The sequence below is a fragment of the Cebus imitator genome, unplaced genomic scaffold, assembly GCF_001604975.1.
Source record: "Cebus imitator isolate Cc_AM_T3 unplaced genomic scaffold, Cebus_imitator-1.0 Scaffold193, whole genome shotgun sequence".
Classification (NCBI taxonomy): domain Eukaryota; kingdom Metazoa; phylum Chordata; class Mammalia; order Primates; family Cebidae; genus Cebus; species Cebus imitator.
In genome coordinates, this window is record NW_016107508.1 from 1,916,219 (window position 1) to 1,938,723 (window position 22,505).

At 49.0% G+C, this 22,505-nt stretch overlaps 1 protein-coding gene across 2 annotated transcripts in view; it reads left to right on the plus strand.

Moving 5' to 3' along the window:
- Positions 1 to 22,505, plus strand: part of LOC108316839 (ras and Rab interactor 3) — a 133,706-nt gene that overhangs the window by 4,821 nt on the left and 106,380 nt on the right. For both annotated transcript variants that reach the window (XM_017546972.2, XM_017546971.2), the window contains exon 2: positions 17,868 to 17,985. In XM_017546972.2, the coding sequence (XP_017402461.1) occupies positions 17,868 to 17,985 (118 nt within the window). The remainder of the gene's footprint in view (positions 1 to 17,867; positions 17,986 to 22,505) is intronic.

Consider the following 22,505-nt stretch of genomic DNA (forward strand, 5'->3'; position numbering starts at 1 on the left):
AAAAAAAAAAAAAAAAAAAAAAAAAAAAAAAAAAAAAAGATGGGTAAGATGCAATCTTACTGTCCTCTCTGAGGGTCTGGTGGGGGCTCCATGCACAAATATGAACCTAAAGGCACCAGAAGGGGATAGCTAAGTGCTCTGTGTAAGGCAGGGCAGTGAGTTACCTGGAACAGGAATAAAGCACATCCAGGTGGGGTGATCTGGGCAGACTTCCTGGAGGAGGTAGACACCAAGCTGGGCCATGCAGGATGGGTGGGCAGGATGGGATGGGGGAGCTGACAGAGTCTGCTGGGAAGTAGTGGATGATGGAACAGCACAGGCCAAGGCCCAGAGGTGGACGTGAGCCTGGCTGGGGCCCTTGGGGTTGAAAGAGAGTGGTGGGATTAGAGCCCACTGGGACCCTGGCGAGCAGGACCACCTTGCATTCGTCTACCTGGGACGCCATTGACCGATTCAGGTCTGGGAGCACAGAGTGAGCCTGGCTCTGTTTGTTCACTGGGACAAATGAATCTGCTACTTCCAAACTGACAGAGCCAGGCCAGGTTGCTCAGGGCCTGTGGCAAGAGGCAAAGGCTACGGAGCTTAGTTCATTTTCTAGGTGAGCACAAGTTAAAGCAAGGCCTTAGGCCTTAATCCCAGCCTCAGTGGTGCAGGAAACCTGGACATGCCTTCAGCCCTGGCAGGGGAGGCACCAGTCAGCCGAGGCCCAGAGAACTCTTCTACCATCCAGGCGCTGAGCGTGGAGGATGTTGAGACCGTAGGTGACTGCACTAAAGGAGTCAGCCATTCCCCTCCCACTGCCGCCCACTCGCCACCCAGTTCTGAGGCAGTAGCAGCTGGGTCCGCCCTGAGAACGAGTGGAGGAGCCGTGCCCTCCGTTGCCCTCCCTGCCCTCTGCCTTTATACCCTACTTCTTCCTGTGCACCTCTATATTTTCGAGCCTAAGGAAAGCCCTGAGTGCACGTGCTGGGATGAAGATTGCCAGCTTTTACCCAGAGTTGCCATATGCATGATCTTACTTGATCCCCAGCGATTTCTATCAGGTAGGTGTTAGTGTTCCCATTTTCAGATGAGGCAACAGAGGCACAGAGAAGTCAGCTCACTTGCCTGAGGGCACACAGCTGGTAGGAGCAGAGTCTATCTGGTGTGGTCTTCAGCTGGCAAGGCCCTTTGCTGCACAATAGCGCTCCCACAGACCTGGCATCCATGTAATTATGTCATTGTTTCTAAAGATACAGACACCATAGGTGGTCTCCAGGCTGTGAGAACTCAAAAGGCCCTCAGAAACCGCCTGGGTCTAGCCCTGCTGGCAGCAATGAGAGACTGTGCTTCATTGTATCTGGCAGTGGTGCTCAGGAGGCTGGAGATCCAGGCCCTTTGTTGTGAATATCTGCATGACCTTGACCACATCCCACCCCTTCCCCGCTACCCACCTCCCGTGCCTGCAGCCTGCTTCTCTGATAAGGTTTTGGGAACATGCTAGCCCATTTTTTGATTTGTGTGCGTCCGGAAGCAAGGCAACCAAACTTTTGTTTTAGAATAGCTTTAGATTTACAGCAAAGTTGCAAAGATGGCGCAGGGAGTGCCCCCATACTCCACACCAGTTTCCTCATTGTTAACATCTAGCATTAGGGTAGTACCTTCGCCACCATTAAGAAACTGATCTTGATACATTGCCATTAACCAAAGTCCATACTTTATTCAGATTTCCTGTTTTTTGTTTTGTTTTTGAGATAGGCCTTGCTCTGTCAGCCAAGCTGGAGTGCAGTGGCACAATCATGGCTCACTGCAGCCCACCTCCCAGGCTCAAGTGATCCTCCTTCCTCAGCTTCCTGAGTAGCTGGGATTACAGGCACACACTACCATGCCTGGCTCATTTATTTTTTTTACTTTTTGTAGAGATGAGGTCTCCCTGTGTTGCCCAGGCTGGTCTTGAACTCCTGGGTTCAGGCAATCCTCCCATACCGCTGGGGTTCCAGGCATGAGCCACCCACATGGCCAGCTTTTACCTAATGCCTTTTCTCTGCTCTGGGATCCCATCACACATTACATTTAGTTACCATATCTCCTTAGGCTTCTCTTAGCTGTGACATTTGCTCAGACTTTCTTTGTTTTTGATGACCTTGGCAGTTTTGAGGAACAGTGGTCAGGTCTTTTACAGAACGTTCCTCCACCAGGACCTGTCTGATGGTGAGACTGGGGTTAGGGGTTTGGGGAGGAAGACCACAGTGGTAAAATATTCTGATCACATCATATCAAGGCAACAGACTATCAGAATGACTTACCATTGGTGATGTTGACCTTGATCATCTGCTTAGATTGTGTTTGTAGGTTTCTACACCTCAAGATGACTCTTTCCACACTCCCTCTCTAGACTGTCCTTTTTGGAAGGCAGTCAGTGTCAGTGTGCTCAGCCCACCTTTAAGGAATGGGGAATTAAACTCCACCTCCTTGATTTGGTATCTAATAAATTACTTGGAATTTGTCTTCACAAGAAATTTACCTTTTCTCTTCCATCTATGTATTAAGCCATTTACTTATATCAGTGTCGAACAGAGTACTTTTATACTTTGGACTATAATCCAATACTACTTTAAATATTTTGTTGCTCAAATTGTTCCAACTTTGGGCACTGGGAGTCTTTCAGTTGGTGCCTGTATGCCTTTGACACACCGTCATCATTGTGCATGTGGGTGTTTGTTTTTTGGAACACTTCGTCATTTCCTGGCAATACAAGGTATTCCACGCTCATCTTATATATTTCCTGCCCCAGTCTTAAAATCAGCCGTTTCTCCAAGAAGCCCTGGTTCCTCCTATAGAGAATGATATTAGAAACCAAGATCTGGGCACCATGGGTGTTTGTTGCTACTGAAGTGTCCGTTGCTTCTAGGCCAAGGTGGTTTTTAATGAAAGAAACCTCTTTTAAGGTTGCTTTTGGTGGTGCGGGAGGTGAAAGGTTGGCTCAAAAGTTGCAATAAACTGAGCTGTGATATGGACCAGCCACCTAGGTGGTCCAAGGCACCCTCCCTAAGTGTGAGCCCAAGGAGTACCAATTCCATTCAGTATTAGTTTCGTAAAAACCCTCAGTGGGCCAGGCACAGTGGCTTATGCCTGTAATCCCAGCACTTTGGGAGGCTGAAGTGGGTAGATCACCTGAGGTCAGGAGTTCAAGACCAGCCTGGCCAACATGGCAAAACCCCGTCTTTGCTAAAAATACAAAAAATTACCTGGATGCAGTGGCGGGTGCCTATAATCCCAGCTACTTGGGAGGCTGAGGCGAGAGAATTGCTTGAATCCAGGAGGCGGAGTTTGCAGTGAGCTGAGGTTGCACCACTGCACTCCAGCCTGGGCAACAAGAGCAAAACTCCGTCTCAGAAAAGAAACTTTCAGTGAAGCCATTCTCTTGTGAGACCAGTGTAAAAGGCATAATCATCAGTTATTGCAGGATTACTTTGTCTAAGCACCAACTCTCATTTTTCCAACAACCCTGCAAAGCAAGGGTATGATCTCTATTCCATAACTGAGGAGAATCGGCTCTGTGATGATAAGAAACCTTCCTGAGTCATACCGCTACCAAATTATGGAACTTGACTTAAACCCAAAACTGACTGTCTCCAAAAGCTTTAAAAAAGGTAGTGTCTTGGCCTCACCCCCAGAAATGCTTCGCTCTTTGTTTTGGAGTGAGCCTCAGCCATCCGCATGATTTTTTTTTTTTTTTTTTGAAACAGAGTCTTGCTCTGTTGCCAGGCTAGAGTGCAGTGGTGCAATCTCATTTCACTGCAACCTCTGCCTCCCTGGCTCAAGTGATTTTACTGCCTCAGCCTCTCAAGTAGCTGGGATTACAGGCATGTGCCACCATGCCTGACTAATTTTTGTATTTTTAGTAGAGACGGGGTTTCACCATGTTGGCCAGGATGGTCTCGATCTCCTGACCTCGTGATCTGCCCACTTCAGCCTCCCAAAGTGCTGGGATTACAGGCATGAGCTACCACACCCGGCCTCATCAGCATGTTTTAAAAGCTTCCTGGGTAATTCTGCCGTGCAACCAGAGTTGCGAATTGCTCTGTGCTATGCTAAAAGATGGGCCTCAGTTTCCCCATATGTAAAATAAAGGTATTGGGCAATATGTCCCTTAATTCCATTTCCAGTACTCAGTGGTTCTGAGGATTTGTGGCTTGACTTTCTTATAGCTTTGTATATGCGCATGCACACACACACACACCCCTAGGTGTGTCAGAGTCAGGACTGAGGATATGAGGACCTTTTTGTCTAGGATGGGCCCCAGCCACTGGCTGCCAACCTCTGCAGGCACAACCCCTGTGGATGTAGCCTCTCAGAAGAGTCAGCTACTTCTGTTTCTGCCCTAATGGGCATGATTGGAAATTTTCCCCAAGCAACTGGAAAATAATCCTAAAATAACTAAAGTGGAAAAGCAGATAGCTCTGAATTGTCCAGGCCAAAAATGAATGGTAAAAACAAAACCACTTATGGTGCACTTAGCTTTGGATTTTTATGTATTTATTTGGAGAGGAAGAGGGGAGTGTGGTGGCTGCATAATTCTCTACCTAAGCATATTCTGTCCCAGCTGTTAGTGAAATAAGTTGGTCTTTCCAAAACTCACCCTGGCTGAAGGTAGACAGGAAGAGGGTCTGAAGACTGGCGAGACCATTTCCTGGATTGCGTCAATTTACCATGAAACTCACCCTCTTGCAAGCCTCTTGGGGGCTGGGAAAGACCCCCAGGACACTGATGCTAGAGGAGTATCTTCTGGAAGCGAGGAGTCCTGGAACTGTTCTGCCTACCTCCCTCACTGTAGACTGGAAACAGTCAGCTCAGAAAGGGGAAGTGGCTTGCCCAGGGACACAGAGCAAACCAGTGTCAGAACTAGGAAGGACACAAGTGTCTGACCCACAGCCCAGTGCTCTTACCACTGCCCACTGTTGTTTTGACGGCGGGGGCGGGGGTTCCATGGGGGAATACTAACTCTTCAAAGAAAATTGGACTCTCACAATGGCATGAGCCCAGCGGTTTGTACAACTGATGGAAGAGGATATTTCTGCTGAGAGTACCTAATGCAGTACAGTGAGGGAAGAAAAATGGAGGAAGCACACACACACACACACACACACACACACACACACACACACAGCTGACTCAGCAAGGCACAGACCAGGCTTGTTCCCAGGGAGGAGAGAGGTAGAGTAAGGACACTGGGCCTAGGAAGCTTTGTTGGTGGCTAATCAGGGAAGGCTTTCAGGAGCAGTGGCAGATGGAGGGTCCTACCGTGGGCATCAGTGTGAACTGCTTCATTGTAGGAACCCCATACAGCCCCCGCCATGAGTGTCCTGGAAGTGGACAAAGGTAGCCCCAGCCCCGGCACTTGCCTGCCCGTGTTTCCTCACTGCTCTCCACCTGGCTCATCCTCTCATCGAGGCTGAGCCCTGAAATCAAGCTGCTCATCAGGATGCCTTTCCTTGTCTCAGGGTGTCCCATGTCCTGCCCTGTTGCCCTTCTGATTCATGGAGACATCTATGAACACTGACATCAGGAATGCTAGGGGCTTTGAGACATTCATCCTCAGGGCCAGGAGGCAGGTAGAGGGGGTCTGAGGAAGGAAGTGTTATCAGAAAGGGGTCCCAAGCCAGACCCTAAGAAAGGGTTCTTGGACCTCAGGCGAGAATCAGGGGCAAGTCCACAGAGTAAAGTGAAGGCAAGTGTATTAGGAAAAGTCAGTGGATAAAGAACAGCTACTCCACAGGCAGAGCAGCGGCGTGGGTTGCTCCAGTGAATATACTTACAGTTGTTTCTTGATCATATACTAAACAAGGGGTGGCTTCTTCATGAGTTTTCTGGGGAAAAGGTAGGCAATTTCTAGAACTAAGGGTCCCCCACTTTTGAGACTATATAGGGTAACTTCCGGATGTGCCATGGCATTTGTAAACTGCCATGGCGCTGGTGGCAGTATCTTTTAGTATGCTACCACATTATAATTATCACATAATGAACAGTGAGGATGACCAGAAGTCACTTGCATTGCCATGGGTGGGTTTGGGCCGGCTTCTTTACCACACCCTGTTTTATCAGCGGGGTCTCTGTGACCTGTATCTTGTACTGACCTGTCTCACCCTGTGACTGAGAATGCCTAACCTCCTGGGAATGCAGGCCAGCAGGTCTCAGCTGCCCCAGCCGCTTTTCAAGATGCAGTTGCTCTTGAGCTGTAAGGAAGTTGCTCTTGAGCTGTAAGGAAGTTGCTCTGGAGCTGTAAGGAAGTCAGGACGGGCCGCCTCTGACGGAAGTACCTCATACTGACTTCATGCTATATAGCAGGCACTCTTTTGATACCACCTGTGTAGCCTTTTCAACGATCCTTTGAGGCACGGGGGTGGTGGTGAATGCCTTCAACTTCAAGTAACAGCAAGCCTGGTATGGTAGTCTCAGCCTTAAGGATGCTATTGTTTACCTAGCGAGAAGTCTCGAGGCTGGGCTCCAGGGCTAGTTTAGCAGCTCTTTGATGCCTTCAGTTCCCACACTACTCCGCCTGGCTCCTCTCTATTCTTCTATTCCTCCATCTTCAAGGTGTTGGCTTTTGGTCCTCAGTTTCTCACCTCATGGTTGCAAAATGGCAGCTGCAGCTCCAGACACCTCACCCATTCAAAGGCAGGAGGTCACAGGCAAATGGCTTTCTCCTCCTAGGCGCTGCATTATTGTTAGGGAACACATGTTCTAAATGCTTCATTGGCCACCCCGATGTGATGAAAGCCAGGAAAAGGGGTGAATGGCCAAGGAGAGCAGTATGGTCATGATCGGCTCTGACCAAATATAATACCTCTCCTGAGTCAGGTCACATTGCCGCCAGGGCCAGAATCAGGGTCTGTTAGCAAGGAAAGGGAGAGAGGTCTGGTTCTTGGGGAGCTAACTCAGTAACTGTCACAGGCAGGAACGATTATGATCCCATTTCACAGAAAAAGAAGCTGCCCAGAGAGCTCACATAGCTTCAAGTGGCTGACTAAGGACTGAAGTTCAGTTGGGAAGTTCAGCTCCAGAGCATATGGGTGGAAGGGTCCAAGAAACGGTCCAAGGCCCAACACTCTAGAGCTGCCACTTGAATACCTATCCCCTTTCCTGTCTCCTTACCAACCTGCACCTCACACTATTTTCTCATCTGCACAGAGGGTGTGATATTCTGAGCCTCAGGGAAGGAGCTGTTGCAGGTATCTAAAATCCCTAGCCTGGTGCCTGGCACGGAGTACATGCTTATTTAACACCAGTGGGTTGGTTGGGCTAGAGGTTATGTATTGTAGTGGTCACAACATGGCCTGAAGTCACATGGTTTGCATTCTTTTTCTGGCTCTGACTTTAACAAGTGATGTGACCTCAGGAGGTCATTTTACTTCTCTGGGTCTTAGTTTCTTTGGCTGTAGAGTGAGAGGCTGGACCACATCACTGGCTTTGAAACTTTCCCACTGAGCTATGTGTATTCATCAGCAGTGCCTCATGGAAGAGAGTAGGAGATACCCAAAGGTGGAGGCCCCATGTCCATATACCCCATGGCTATATCATTACCTACTTTACGTAACAAACCAACCCAACATCAGTGGTTTACCACAGTCACTATTTTATTTGCTCATGATTCTGTGGGTCAGCAATTTGGGCTGGGTTCAGCTGAGTGGTTCTTCTGCTGGTCTTTTCTGGGGTCAGTCATGTGGCTGCAGTCATCTGGCAGCTTGACTAAAGGTGGATGGTCTATGATAGCCTCACTCGTGTCTTGTGGTAGGTGCTGGCTGTTGGCTGGGCCGCACAACTCCAGCAGGCTACCTCAGGCTTCTTTACATGACAGCACAGTCCAAAGGGTGACATGGAAGCTGCATGCCTCTTGAAGCCCAAGCTCAGAACTTCACAGTGTCTCTTCTGCTGCATTTTTTTTTTTTTTTGGTCAGTGCCACTCCCAAGGTCACCCTGTTTTCACCAGGAGGTGAAAATAGACTCCATCTCTCGATAGGGGGAGCAACAAAGACTTTGTGGCTCTTTTTAATCTACTATGGAGGTGAAGGCTCTTTGAGTCCTTTTTCCTGTCTCTTTGGTCCAGCTGCAAGCATAATAATAATCCTATTAGTAGTTGTCATTTATTTGTCTAATGATATTATGCACTTAACATCATAGCATGTGATCGGGATCAGTAAATGAGAGCAATCTCTAATAATAATATAAATAATCATTAGGATTATAAGTTATTAAGTACATTCTCTGTGCCAGGCATTTTATATACATGATCAGCGATTATCACAGTGACCCTGAATGATAGATATTATTGTCCTCATGTTCAGATGAGGAAATTGAGACCCCAAGAACTAAAAGTAACTTGCCCACAGCTGGTGAGGGACAGAGGTAGTATTTGTGTTTCACTGTGTCTCTAAACAGCTGGCTGCAGGGGGCAGAAAGGGGGAAGTAAGGTGGGCTTTGAGACTTTTCATATGAAACCCCCAAAGGTGTTGGAGAAAGGGCTCTGGGTGGTCCTCCAGCTCTCCACCCTGCCGTGTACTCACCTGCAACAGCCGTCGTGGACAACATCCCCTTGGAGTTTGACCTAAGGACACCTGATCAGGGAGTGGGCAGGTGGGTAACGTGGATATAAACAGCTCATGAAGATAGTCTGCTGCGTGATACTGTCTTGGGCTAAACTCTGCCAGGTTTAAGCTGAGATAATTCATAATCTAAAGTGTTCTTCAGGCGTCACTGTGGCACAGTGATGCTGTTATTGAGGTGCTGTCTGTGAATACCTTCTAGAAGGGTCTCCATGACTAACTCAGCAGCTAAACTTCCCCAGAGGGGAACAGAACAGACCCTCTTATTCCAGTTGGCCAAGGTAGACCACTGACCCAGGCTCTGCCCATAGCAGGTACCTGTCAGTGTCATCCTCATCCATGGTCACCTGGGCAGGAAGCATCAGAGGACTCCTGGAGCCAGGCCAAACTCAGAGTCCCTCCCTGCCCTACTGTCCGTTGTGAACTCAGAGCCTCCAGCCTGCTTTTCAGTCAGAAGGCAAGAGCCACATGAAAGCCCTGTGGCCATGCTGAAAGTGTGGGTGATGGGTTCAGAACTGGGGAGCTGCAGAGTCCAACCTCAGGGGCTTTGCATTCCTGTCGACACTCCGTCCCCAGCGAGTAGATAACACAGCACAACAGCGAGAGGGGTGAGATGCTGCACCATGTGATGGGGATGCCTGACCCTAGTCCTGCTCTGGCAGTTGCCATCTGTGTGGCTCTGGGGAGGACTGAGTGATACCACATGTAAGGCGCCTGGCCCAGTGTGCACACGCTAGCCACCATTTGAACTTCTGGCTTGTACTGTGGACTTGAACCACTCTCTCTTTAGTTTATCATCTTGTATTTGCCTCCTTTTGCCCTGGATCTGTAAGTTTCAACTCTTCTGGGGTCAGGTAATCCCTTCTGATTCTTTTTACAATAAACACACATGGTGGACAGACCCCCAGGTCTAGGTGAAGCCTGAGACTGGGAGACAAAAGGGCAAAGCCAGCTGCAGGTGGGGTGAGTGGAGCACGGTCCTCAGTGAGCGTCCTGTTGGGTGCTTTCCTCTGCAACTTCTCCATACATCTTCCAACCAGAGAGGCAGGGCCTTGGTTTCATTTTTTCTTTCTGCTGGGTGGTGGCAGGTGTTGCCACTCCCATTTACAGACTAGAACCCGGAGGCTCAGGGAAGCCATACAATCACTCAGAGTCACAGGGCTGATACCTGGCCGCTCAGGGCCATCTGGGAGCCCAGGAAGAAATACATAGTTTGTGGGCCTGCCCCCAGCTGGAGGAGCTCCCTCTGAGGGCTCCTGCCTTTTTTTCTTTCTCTCTTGGAATGTGAGGATGGAGAACAGGGTTCATGTCTGAACAAAGTGAGAAAACCTAGAAATAGCTATGGGCTGGCTGTGAAAGAGCCAATTCGGTGCAGAGCACCATCGAAGGTCAGCCTAGTTGAAAACAGCAACCAGGATTTGTCATGCCAGTCACCCTAGGGACAGATCAGTGGGGACTGGGGAGGAGGGGTCAAAAGAGTAAGGGGAGAAAGTAACCATCAGTAGAGTAAAAAATATGTGTCGTACTGTGTGACCCTGGGCTGTGGAGATCTGCACCCTCCAACAGGAAGTCTACCCTTATTATAGGCAAGGGTCTTCTATTTTATTTTCTTCTGTTTCATCCTGGAAAAAGAAAAGTTGGGTGGCATTCACACTAATGGATCATGACCTGCAGTTTGAAAAACACTGGGCTTCCTTCCTGAGCCATTCCTGACACCTAAAGATGGGGCAGCCCTGCCATGTGCCTGTGCTTCTAACCAGTGACCTGGGTGTGTGTCCCCAACAGGTGCACCACAAAGAGAGCACTTTCCCGGTGTGGACAGAAATCTGAAGTTTGGTTGCAATTTAAGAGCCTCCAGCCTCAGCTCCTGCCCTGGCTTGGAGTCAGGGGTCAGAATTTGCCTTCCCAGGAGTACCACTGGCTTCTGCTCTGCCTTTCTTTCCATGTTCCGCTCAGCAGGGAGGCCCTGTAGGCACCCCAGAGTTCCCTTGCTGCAGATACACACACACTCACACACTGTCAACCTTAAATAATGACATTCAGGCCGGGCACCATGGCTCATGCCTGTAATCCCAACACTTTGGGAGGCCAAGGTGGGCGGGTCACTTGAGATCAGGAGTTGGAGATCAGCCTGGCCAACATGGTGAATGGACAACATGGTGAAGCCCCATCTCCACAAAAATACAGCAATTAGCCAGGTGTGGTAGTGCATGCCTATAATCCCAGCTACTCAGAATGCTGAGGCGGGAGAATCACTTGAACCCTGGAGGCAGAGGTTGCAGTGAACTGAGATCGTGCTACTGCACTTCAGCCTCAGTGACAAAGTGAGACTCTGTCTCAAAAAAAAAAAAAAATGAAAGATGACATTCAGAAAATGTGATTAGGTATGGTGTTTATGCTAGCACAAAGCTTGAGGGTAGCCACCCAGGAGACACCGACTGTAAATGAACGAGGCCAACGTTCAAGGTGAAGTTACAGATTTACTTATACAGGCAGAGACAGAGAAGTTTTAGCAGGATGACATTTTCCATATGAAACCACTTCGTACCCCAGTGACTTGATTGCTTACAGATTGCTACATCCTGGGAAGGTTACTTATTACTCCAGTTAAATTAAGTTTAGCCTAATGCTGCCTCCTTACATATTTTAAGTTCTGCCTAAATGTTTCTCTAGATGAACTGTAACCTAACTGGAGGTGTAAACGGACTGTAAACTACCCTTGCAGCGATCACTGAGTCTTGGCCAGTCAGAGGTGGCCAACTGGTCAAAGGGTGTTCACATAAGGCAAATGTCGAGCTGTAACCAATCCAGCTGTTTCTGTAGCTCACTTCCGTTTTCGTGTCCATTACTTTCCTTTTCCTGTCCGTGAATCTTCCACTACGTGTCTATGCCAGAGTCTCCCTGAACCTAATCTGGTTCAGGAGTTGCCTGATTTGTGAATTATTCTTTGCCCAATTAAATTCTATTAAATTTAATTGGTCTAAGGTTTTGCTTTTAATACTCTGTAAGAAGGAGAGTGTTCTGAGGGAGTCTTATCTCTGCTGCTGTTTGGTCTTAATTATTTACAGGAAATCGGCTGTAGAAGTTCCTGTTGCCTGCAGCATGACTCGGGCAGTGTAGCCACATTCCTCCCAAGGCTCTGAATAATGTGAAGTTCCAACAGCTTTAAGTCCCAATTATTTTAAGTGTGAATGATTTAATTTCACCCACACTCACACACACACACACACACACGCCCACTCACAGTGTTCAGATACCAGCTGGGTGTCCAACAATTTGGACACTACCCAGAGTTAGTGCAGACCCCTTGGGCTGCTCCTCCTTCAGATGCCAGCCACGAGTGGGCTTCCCAGGCTACCTGCACTCCTGTCCAATTTGGCTTCAAATTCGGGAGTTCCCATGATCCTCATTCAAGTTTGATAATCTGATAGGACAACATAAAGACTCACAAAGTGTTGTACCTCCAATTACAGTTTTGTATAAAGGATACAACAGAGGAACCACCAAATGGAAAAGACACATAGGATGAGGCCTGGGGCAGCGCAGCTGCAGAGTCCTCATCACTGCTCCTCCTATTAGCAGGGGGAGTCCATGCGGGTCTGCAGCATCCTCAGTCCTTGACTCCTCAGAAGAAAGAATTCAACCAAGGGGGCGTAAGGCAGAGTAAGAGACTGAGGCAAGTTTTTGAGCAGGAGTGAAAGTTTATTAAAGCTTTCGAGCCGGAACAAAAGGAAGGAAATTACACATGGAAGAGGGCCAGGCGGGTGGCTTGAGATCACGTGCACGGTTTGACCTTTGCCTTAGGGTTTTCAGTGTTGGCATGCTTCCAGGGTCTTGCATCCCTTCTGCCCTGAGTCTTGGAGTGGGCTTCTTCCCTTGGGGTGGGCTGTCCGTGTGCGCAGTGGTCTGCCAGAGCCTGGAAGGGGTCACATGCGCAGTGTGTTTACTGGAGCTGTGCACATGCTCAATGGAGGTGTTCTTGCCTTACCAGTCCAGTGTTTCTAGAATAAGGTCCTATACCAGTTACGCTCTGCCCTTTTGCCTCTTAGTGCTCATGCTTGAGCCCACTGGCGCAGCTTGTGAGATGTTATCGAGAAGATGCTGATCATGGGTTTTCAGGTTTTTTCTACTGGGAGACCGTTTCCCTGGTGTGCCAGCCGCAACTAATTATTATTTTGGAGAGACAGTTAATAACCACCTGCCCATCACATCTGACGGTTGCCTGACATTCCTGGTAGGGGGAGGGGAACTCTCCTGCACTGCTCCTGTCTGACTACCTACTGTAACATTTCCCCCTCAAGAGTCCAAGACCCGAGTTCCTTGGGGAAAATGGATGGTCGGTCTTCTGTAACTGCTTCCTGCAGTTAGAGAGAGGGACAGTGGGGGTGGTTCTGTGGGTGTTGGCCTCTGCTAGCTGTCAGGACAGGTGGCTCCGTGGGTTGGTGAAAGTGGTATCCAGCCAAGTCCAAGGGATATGGGCAGGATTTTGCCTCTGTCATGTCCTACTGATGGGAAGTATATGGGTCTCCTGTGGAAGGATGACCTTTTGTGTGTGTGTGCGTGTGTGTGTGCGTGTGTGTGCGTGTGTGTGTGAGAGAGAGAGAGAGAGAGACTTGCTCTGTCGCCCAGGGTGGAGTCCTCTGCCTCCCAGATTCAAGCTATTCTCCTGCCTCAGCCTCCTGAGTAGTTGGGATTACAGGTGTGTACCACTATACCTGACTAATTTTTATATTTTTAGTAGAAATGTGGTTTCACCGTGTTGGCCAGGCTGGTCTTGAACTCCTGACCTCAGGTGACCCACCCACCTCGGCCTCCCAAAGTGCTGTGATTACAGACATGAGCCACTGTGCCCTGCCAGAAGAGTGACCCTTGAATACTGAGGAGACAGCATCTCTCACTGAGGATCACCTGGAGACGAGTCGGGTTATTAGATTTAGGAGAATGTCAAAACAAAATAAGAGGGTGAGGGCAGCTCCAAAAAATCCCAAGGCTGGTGACACATCCAGGTAGCTAATACTCCTAGAAGCTGGGTGCATCTTCCTCCCAGCACATCTGTGTTCACCAGCCAGAACATCCAGAGGTTTCATTTCAGAGGGGTGATTGATTAAATCTTTGGCCATGTGATTGAACTCAGTCTCCAGTACCTGTCACCCTTCTGGAGGTCACAGGTGGGACCGAAGGCTCCAACCCTCTAAGCAGGTATTTAGTCTTCCTGTGGCCAGCCCCTCCCTCGAATCTAAGTTTCCACCAGGAGTTCCTGTCTAATAGCAGAAACTCAGGTAAGGTCAAAAGGGGTTTATTATGAATAATAAAAGACACGCTAATCTCTCAGGAAATTCCAAGGGTTTTCGAAGCTCTGTGCCAGGATTGGGTAAAAAGACTGGCTATGTGTTTCTGTCTTACCATACCACACTCACCCACACACACACTAAGATTCCCTCACACACTGCTCGTTCCCATGGGCCTACTGTGCAAGGAGACGGCTAGACCTTGAACCTCCAGAGGCAAAGCAACAGCATTTATTTGAAAGACACCATGTCCTGGGGTCAGTTCAGCTTCAGGTGAATGCACTAGTTCAGTGATGCTGCAGCTCCAGGTAGGGTGAGGATTTGGCAGGAGCTAAGGCTTGTCTCTGAGCCTCTGAGCGGAACGCCAGGGCTGGCAGAAGCATCTAGAGGTAAGCTGAGGCATCTAGAGGTAAGCGCCAGGGCTGGCAGATGCATCTAGAGATAAGCTTCTACAGGCATCTAGAGGTAAGCAGGACCACCTTCCATGCAGGCAACACCCCCACCCCTGCCTGCCTCGCCTTTCCACCCCCAGTAAAGCAGTGTCATTTGTCTGGGGTAATACCTGAGTTCGTTGCCTCACACTAAGGAAATAAAGGACGTGGACACACAAGGAATGAGGTTAAGAGCGGAGGTTTAATAGGCAAAAGAAAGAGGAAAGCTCTCTCCTGCAGACAGAGGGGGTCCTGAACTGGTCTTCCAGTCCATGGTGAAGTGCAGGAGGTTTTATAGATGAGCTTGAGGAGGTGGTATCTGATTTACATATGGCACCAGAGATTGGCTGGATAGGTGTGTCATTTGCATGCACTCGAAGAAGCTGGCTGCCCACCCTAATCTTTTGTTATGCAGATGGTTCTCTACCTGTCTGGGGCCAGGTTGCCTGTTTTTCTACTGTAAGCATGGTGACAAAGAAGATGGAAGTTGGAGCCTCCATGTTGAGCATACCTGGCTTCCAGGTAGCCCTTTTCTACTGGCACAGCTGCCAGCATTCACCCCTGCAAGCTTCTAGCTTGCTTGTCTATGTTTGTAGCTTGATTTTTCAGGCTGCTCTTTACTAGAAACTAAGTGATTTGGGGGCTGCTTTTTGTTAAAAGGGAAGCTCTGCAGAGGACTCTCTTACCCTCACTATCGGCCTAAATAATTTCTTTTTAGCTCCTGTATCACCAGGAGTACCCCTTCCATCTCCTCCTGTTGCTCCTAGATCTAATTCTCTCTCCACCCTGCTCTGCTGGAAGAGAGGGGCTGCTAAAGACTCATTTCTAACCTGAGTTCAGTGACTAATGATTCATCGTGCTGCTGCTCTGGAAGGACCACACACTCTCACGGAGACCAGGATCTTAAGCCGCAGGGCCACCCTCTCTAAGCCAAATGGAGGCAAAATTGAGTGCTCAGTATCTAGGCCAGCAGGTCTCTGCCTTATTTAACCCAGCCCCTATTCCAGATGGGCTCACTCTGCTTCAAACACCTTTGACACAGATGTCCCAGTGTCCCTGCTGTCCAGCCTTTCTTCAGCAGCCTTGGCCAGACACCTAGTTTTCCAAACTCTAGCCCAGCAGCTTAGGGTTGGAGTGGGAGAGGCTTAAGCTCCCAGGGTGGTCCTGAGCTTTAGGTCTCAGCTCCAGCACTTACAGCCCTGTGATCATGAGCATTACTTGCCTCTCTGCCTCAGGTTCCTCATCTATAAAATGGGGATAACTATAGTGTCTCCCCATAGGTTTAACAGGAGAATTAAGGAGATCATAGAATCTAATGCACTGGTGTTTGGGTTTGGGGTAGACCAGGGAGGCTATTAGTAATAGCAACGTGGTTATAATATTTTATTAACAATTATGTATAACAACTATAGAATAACAATGATTATGATGACACAGCAATATAGTAATATTAGTAATCAGTACAATGGCAGCAGAATTTGGGGTATCATCTATGCTTGGGTCCTTGTCCTCATGTTACCAGAAAGGGCTCCCGATCCAGACCCCAAGAGAAGGTTCTTAGATCTGACACAAGAAAGAATTTGGGCAAGCCCGCAGAATAAGGTGAAAGCAAGTTTATTAGAGAAGTAAAGAAAACAAAAGAATGGCTGCTCTCTCCTGGTGTACTGTCTCATACTCACACTCGACTGAGCATGCTTATGGTTATTTCTTGACTATTTGCTAAACAAGGGGTGGATTGTTCATGAGTGTTCCAGGAAAGGGGCCAGCAGTTCCCAGAACTAAGGGTTCCTCCCTTTTCAGATGTAGGGTAACTTCCTGACGTTGCGGTGGCATCTATAAACTGTCATGGCGCTGGTGGGAATGTCTTTTAGTATGCTGATGCATTATAATTAGCACATAATGAGCAATGAGGATGACCAGCAGCCACTTTGGTCACCATCTTGGTTTTGGTGGGTTTTGACCAGCTTCTTTACCACATCCTGCCTTATCAGCAGGGTCTTTGTGACCTGTAACTTGTGCCAACCTCCCGTCTCATCCTGTGACTTAGAATGCCTGACCTCCTGGGAATGCAGGCCAGCAGGTCTCAGCCTCATTTTACCTAGCCCCTATTCGAGATGAGGTCACTCTGGTTCACACATCTGTGACACAGATGTCCCAGTGTCCCTGCTCCCCAGCCTTTCTTCAGCAGCCTTGGCCAGACAGCTAGTTTTCCAAACTCTAGCCCAGAAGTTTGGGGCCTGAGTGGGAGAAGCTTAAGCTCCAGGGGTGGGGTCAAGACAGGAGCTGGGAGGGGAAGACAGTGACCAAGTCCTGCCCCTATCGAGAGATGCCCCCTCCCCCTTCCTGGGGAAGCTGTGCCACAGGAGGCTGGGGAGATTCCAGAAGGTGTCACCTGGACAGGAGGGATGAGCTTCCTGGGACCTGCCGAGACTCAAAGGACATTTTAAAACAGCAGAGTTTGTAAAAAGCAGCAGAATCTCACTCCCCATGCTTGCCCTCAGGACCCTCACTGGAGTAGAACCATTGCTCAAAGCATGAGAAGTAGAAGTGAGTGTCCGTGAACATGCTGGCTCTGCGTGAGACCTCAGCCAGTGTTTGGTTTCTAGAGCACAGCTGCGTCCTCAGGGCCTAGAGGCGTGGTTTTATCAGAAGAGAGTAAACCCACAGCAGAAGCAAGTCTTCCTGCACAGGATTTGGGGTCTGCTGCAGAGGCCTGGTAGCATGGAGGTCCCAACCGTTGACACCAGTGTCCAGAGGCCGAATCTAGTTCTTCCCTTACAGCCGTGAGACCTTGTCCAGCATCATCTTCCAGAGCGTGTCCTGTGGGCCAAGCCCTTATGGGCATTAACTCAGTCAGTCATTACACCAGCTTGAGGAGGGAGCGTCCTGTTACAATCAGAGAGTACCTCAGTTCCTTCATCTGTAAAATGGGGATAATAATAAAACTCACGTCATGGGGTGATTGAGAGGATGGAGCAAGTTACGATATGTGGAGTGTCATAACAGCTCCTGTCACAGAGAGAGCTCTGTATTAAGTATGAGCTATTTTTATTTTTTCGGGGGGGAAAAAGGTGTGAATTGACTAATATCTGTGATTGTTTCCAACAGCCTCCCCCAGAGTGTATGCTGGGATGAGAGTTGAAATTCAGCCTGACTCCCGTGCATTAGAGCTTTCCCGAGTGTGGACTCAGGACCACCCACATCAGAGCCAGCTGATTGCAGCCCCCTTACAGAACCAGCATCTTGAGGCAGTGGGATAGGAATTTTAAGACCTTACCCCTGCCGTGGATTCTGTGTCTCCAATACCCTTACAGAAACATTGATGTAATTGTACCCCTCAGTGGGCAGATGAGAATCTGAGGGTGCAGGAGCCTCAATGTGGACATGCTCTAGGTGATACAAGTCTCTTGGGGCAGAATTCCCAGTGCCCCTGGGGTGTTCTTGACCTCCCTAGCCTGCCTCCCTCATTCCAGGAACCTTCCAGATGACTTTGATCTCATTGCTGTCCTCCTCATCTTCACCCAAATCTTTGATTCACGGAGCTCTGTCCCCTTCTTTGATTTCAGATGTTTCTGGTCCGCCGGGACAGCAGCTCAAAACACCTGGTACTCTGTGTCCACTTTCCTTCCCTGAACGAGAGCTCGGCCGAGGTGCTCGAATACACCATTAAGGAAGAAAAGTCGAGTAAGTACCCATCTTCTCAGTTTTTACTTTGACCACACAGCAGCGGCAGCAGCAGAGAGGCTGCGCCTTCTAACCACAGGCTCTCCTCCATGCACTGATGGTGTTTAAAATTAGAAGGGGGAAAAGCTTTCAGTCGCTGAAGTTACTTGACCGGACTTGTTTTGAACTGGGTTCGTCACTCCAATGTCAGTGTGAATTTCCGCTCACTCTCGTCACAGCTGGTTGGCTTTGTGTTCTCATGGCCATGGTGAGGTTTCCTCCTGATAGCTCAGCGCAGGGACACTGGAGAAAGAGAAGAAAAGAAGATGACATATCTGCGCTCTTGGGTCCTAGTGTCAGCTCAGCACATACTCAATCTAGGATCCCAAACAAGTCACTGAATCTTTCTGAGCCTCAGTTTTGTGTCAAATGAACATGACAGTCACAGAGCTTTTGTGAGGGTCAAATGGACAAACACTTTGAAAGACACAAATCTGGGCCAGACTTGATGGCTCGTGCCTATAATCCCAACAGTTCGGAAGGCGGAGGCAGGAGGATCCCTTGAGCCCAGGAATTGGAGACTGGCCTGGGCAATGTAGAAAGACCCCATCTCTACAAAAAGTAAAATAAATTAGCCAGGCATGATGGCATGCATCTGTGGTCCCAGCTACTTGGGAAGCTGAGATGGGAGGATGGCTTCAGCCAGGGAGGGCAAGGCTGCAGTGAGCTATGATTGTGCCACTGCCCTCCATCCTGGGTGACAGGGAGACCTGTCTCAAAAAAAAAAAAAAGGACAAAAGTCTTGTGTGTGCACAGTGCTGCTGGAAGTAGGCATGGGCCTCCGTGGGAAAATGTCTAGGGCAGGTTTGTTCTGGTAATGCAGTGTCACTGGGTTTGGGGCCCTATGGACTGCTAGGCTCCCATCTATGCCAGCTTCCTCCTCCATGCATGGTGTAACCACTCAGTGGGTGCTTCTTCCCCTCTGCTCAGATAGCCCTAATTTATCAAGATGGGAACTGCAACAGAGAAAGAGTTTGATGCACACAGAGCCAGCTAAACAGGAGACAGAGTTTTATTGTTACTCACTTCAGCCGCTCTGAAAATTTGGAGGCTAGAGTTTTTTTTAGGTAGCAGGGATAGGGAGAGGGAATGCTGATTGTTTGGGTCAGGGATGCAATCGCAGGAAATTGAATCTGTCTTCTTGCACTGAGTCAGTTCCTGGGTGGGGGCCACGAGACCAGATGAGCCAGTTTACTGGTCTGGGTGGCTAGCACCAGGTGATCTGTAAGAAAGGATGCAGACCTCAGACACCAATCTCAGGTTTTCTAATAGTAACATTATCTACAGGAGCAATTAGGGACATTAGTGACCTTGTGGCCTCTGGCTACGTGACTCCTGAGCCAAAATTTCTAATTTTTTTTTTTTTTTTTTTTGAGACAGAGTTTCACTCTTGTTGCCCAGGCTGGAGTGCAATGGTGCAATCTCAGCTCACTGCAACCTCTGCCTCTCAGGTTCAAGTGAGTCTCCTGCCTCAGCCTCCCAAGTAACTGGGATGACAGGCATGCACCACCATGTCCAGCTAAGTTTTTGTATTTAGTAGAGATGGGGTTTCACCATGTTGGTCAGGCTGGTCGAAAACTCCTGACCTCAGGTGGTCCACCTTCCTTGGCGTCCCAAAGTGCTGGGATTACAGGCGTGAGCCACCACACCCGGCCCATAATTTCTAATTTTGTGGCTAATTTGTTAGTTTTATAAAGGTGGTCTGGTCCCCAGGCAAGGAGGAGGTTTGTTTTGGGGAGAGGCCATTACCATCTTTGTTTCAAAGTTAAACAGTAAACTGAATTCCTCCCAAAGTTAGTTCGGCCTATGCTCAGGAGTGAACAAGGGCAGTTTGGAGGTTAAAAGCAAGGTGGAATTGGTTGGGTCAGATCTCTTTCATTGTCATAATTTCTTCTTCATAATTTTTGCAAAGGTGGTTTCAATGGCTATCTGTATACATGCCAGGCATCCGGATCCAGAAAGCCTGTTAGAAGAATCTATAGAATATTCCAAGCACTGGCTTACATTTCTTGTAAATGGATCTAGGGTGTTGAGGGGAGCTTTTTACCCCAGCTAGCAGCAGAGTGACAACCGTTAAGAAGACTCATTAAATATTCTCAAGTGTTTGCTTCTCAAGAAACATGTGTTCCTGACACTGGGAAGATGCAAAGATGAAGAAGACAGAGTTCCTGGCCTCAGGGGCCTCCAGGTCTGGTTGGAAGGAGGGAACATGCTGGTGTGGGAGACAGACATCACTTGCTGTGCAGTGTAGCAGGTGTTACTGCAAAGGGACCTCTGGCTGGAGCACAGAGGATGCAGGTCACTGTGGGGAGGGTTCAGGAGGGTGTCTAAGAGGAGGAAGCACCCAGGCTGAGTCATGAAGGTGAGAATAATAGTTCAGTTGAAGATTAATCTTCTAGCCCTTAAAGTGGACTAGGAAGGGAATCCAGAAGCAGATTGCTTTTCCTGCTGTAAGGAGGTCTTTCTGCAGAGACCCAGAGCCCCGCAGAATGGATAAAACACAACTCACGCATTCATATGTGTTCAGCAGAGACTTACGGAGTGCCCCCTCCATGCCAGGCACTGTTTACTGCCTCTCGGAGCTCACTTCAGGTGGAGGGAGGGGATGATAAGTAACCATCCAGGGTGACTGGCAGATGGAGAGGCATGCTATGGGGAACATGTGAGCGTAGATAATTAACTAGCTGCTGCAAGAACCAGCATAATGGCTTAAACCCAGGAGCTGGTTTCCCACTCACAGGCAGGAATCCTGGCCAGTGGGGAAGGAACAGGGACCCCAATGGAAGAGGAGGCTCTGCCACCTTCAGCGTGCAGCCTCCAGTTTCCTGGGACTGACTCCAAGCCAGTAGGCTGGAAGGGGGAAACAGCATGGAGAAGGCTGTGGTCTGGTCTTCCTGCCAAGGCCTGGGAGTGGGTGTGTCACCTGTGCCCACATTCCATTGGCTAGAACTTGGCCACATGATCACACCTAACTGCAAGAGAAACTGGGTCCAGCCATGTGCCCAGGAAAAGGAACAGCACCTGGGCTTTGAACTGCTAGAAGCCTGATCCATGGGTAGTAAGGATAGGGAGTATGGGGTTGGGGCAAAGATTGTTCATTTATACAGCTAACTTGAATGACCCCTCCATCCTGTGGAGTCCAGCAGGGAAGAAAGTGTGGGGTTCTCAAGGAGGAGAGTGACCGTTTTCCCAGAACAAGTATACAGCACCATGTGATGACAGCAGAAGAGGTAGGGCTGTTTGGGGCATCCACTGCTCTCCAAGAACCCAGGTCCCTTCCCATTTGGCCAGGGCCCGGCCTTCTTAGCAGGTGCCTCTGGGGCCACACAGCCCCTGGGTGTGCTAATGGTCTCCAGGGAGACAGGACTATCGCCTATCTATTAGAGATAACAGAGGCCAGGAGGGTACAGACCTGTCTCTTAGTAAGACCGGCCAGGCTTTCAGGGACTCGGCTGCCACCTGCCAGTTGCCTATAACTTTTAGAAACCCAAGAGCCAACTGTGCTCTTGAATTTCCACACCAACATTGGGAAAGTAGGTGACAGTGGAGGTTATGATGAGCTGAGCATGTTACCTGTTAGTAGCCTGAGCAGGGAGTGCTGTTTACACCCAGGGTGGCCAGGAAGGCTTCTTGGAGGAAAGGCACATCAGGCCGGACCGGCAGCCTGTCTGGAAGTTCTGCAGTCGTCCTTTGCACCGTGCTCCTTCCCCACCTCCCTGCCCAGCCCCAGGGTCACCACTCCACTGTGTCTCCAACCCAGCGACACCCCTAGAAACCAGGACATCGTATCTGGTTTCATGTCTTATTTCCCATTAGACACCAATGAAAAACCAGAGCTGGATGGTAGTTAAAGCAGTAAAAACAGGATTTGCTCAGAACTGTCGCGATAACAACAAAGAGACCTGGGTGTAGAACTGACTCAACTCCGAATACAGCATGGGCAAGTGGGGGTTAGAGCCAAGGAGCAGGGTCGGAGGCAGTGGATGGAAAATCTCTAAGGGAAAACATGAAGAGTAGGGAGGATTCTGGCGAAACTGACCCAACAGGATTCTTGCTGAAGGCAGGCGGGGTGATCAGACAGCACCTCAGGGGATGGTGGAGGAACGGAAAACTGATCAGATCGCGATAGTGGTCAGATATCAAAGATCGGAGGGGGGTTCTAAACCAACAAAGCAGGATTCTTGCTAAAACTGGATTTTAGGAGGTACAGATGGGCCTAGGAGAAGTTTCAGGAGCCTGACTCAACTTTGGTCAAGCAAAGAATTTTTTTAAGCCTAAGGGACGAATCGGGCCACCCAGAGACAGAGACAGCCAGCCTACTTCTATGGGTTCTTTCTTCCTCCCAGGGCCATGTGGCCAAATCTCACTTTCCATTTTTAAACTTTTAAAAATTCAGTGCTCAATTTGCTGAAAATATGATGAAAACCAAAAATCTTTCATGTAACTTTCCATGATCGTTCTTGTACATTTACTATAAATAC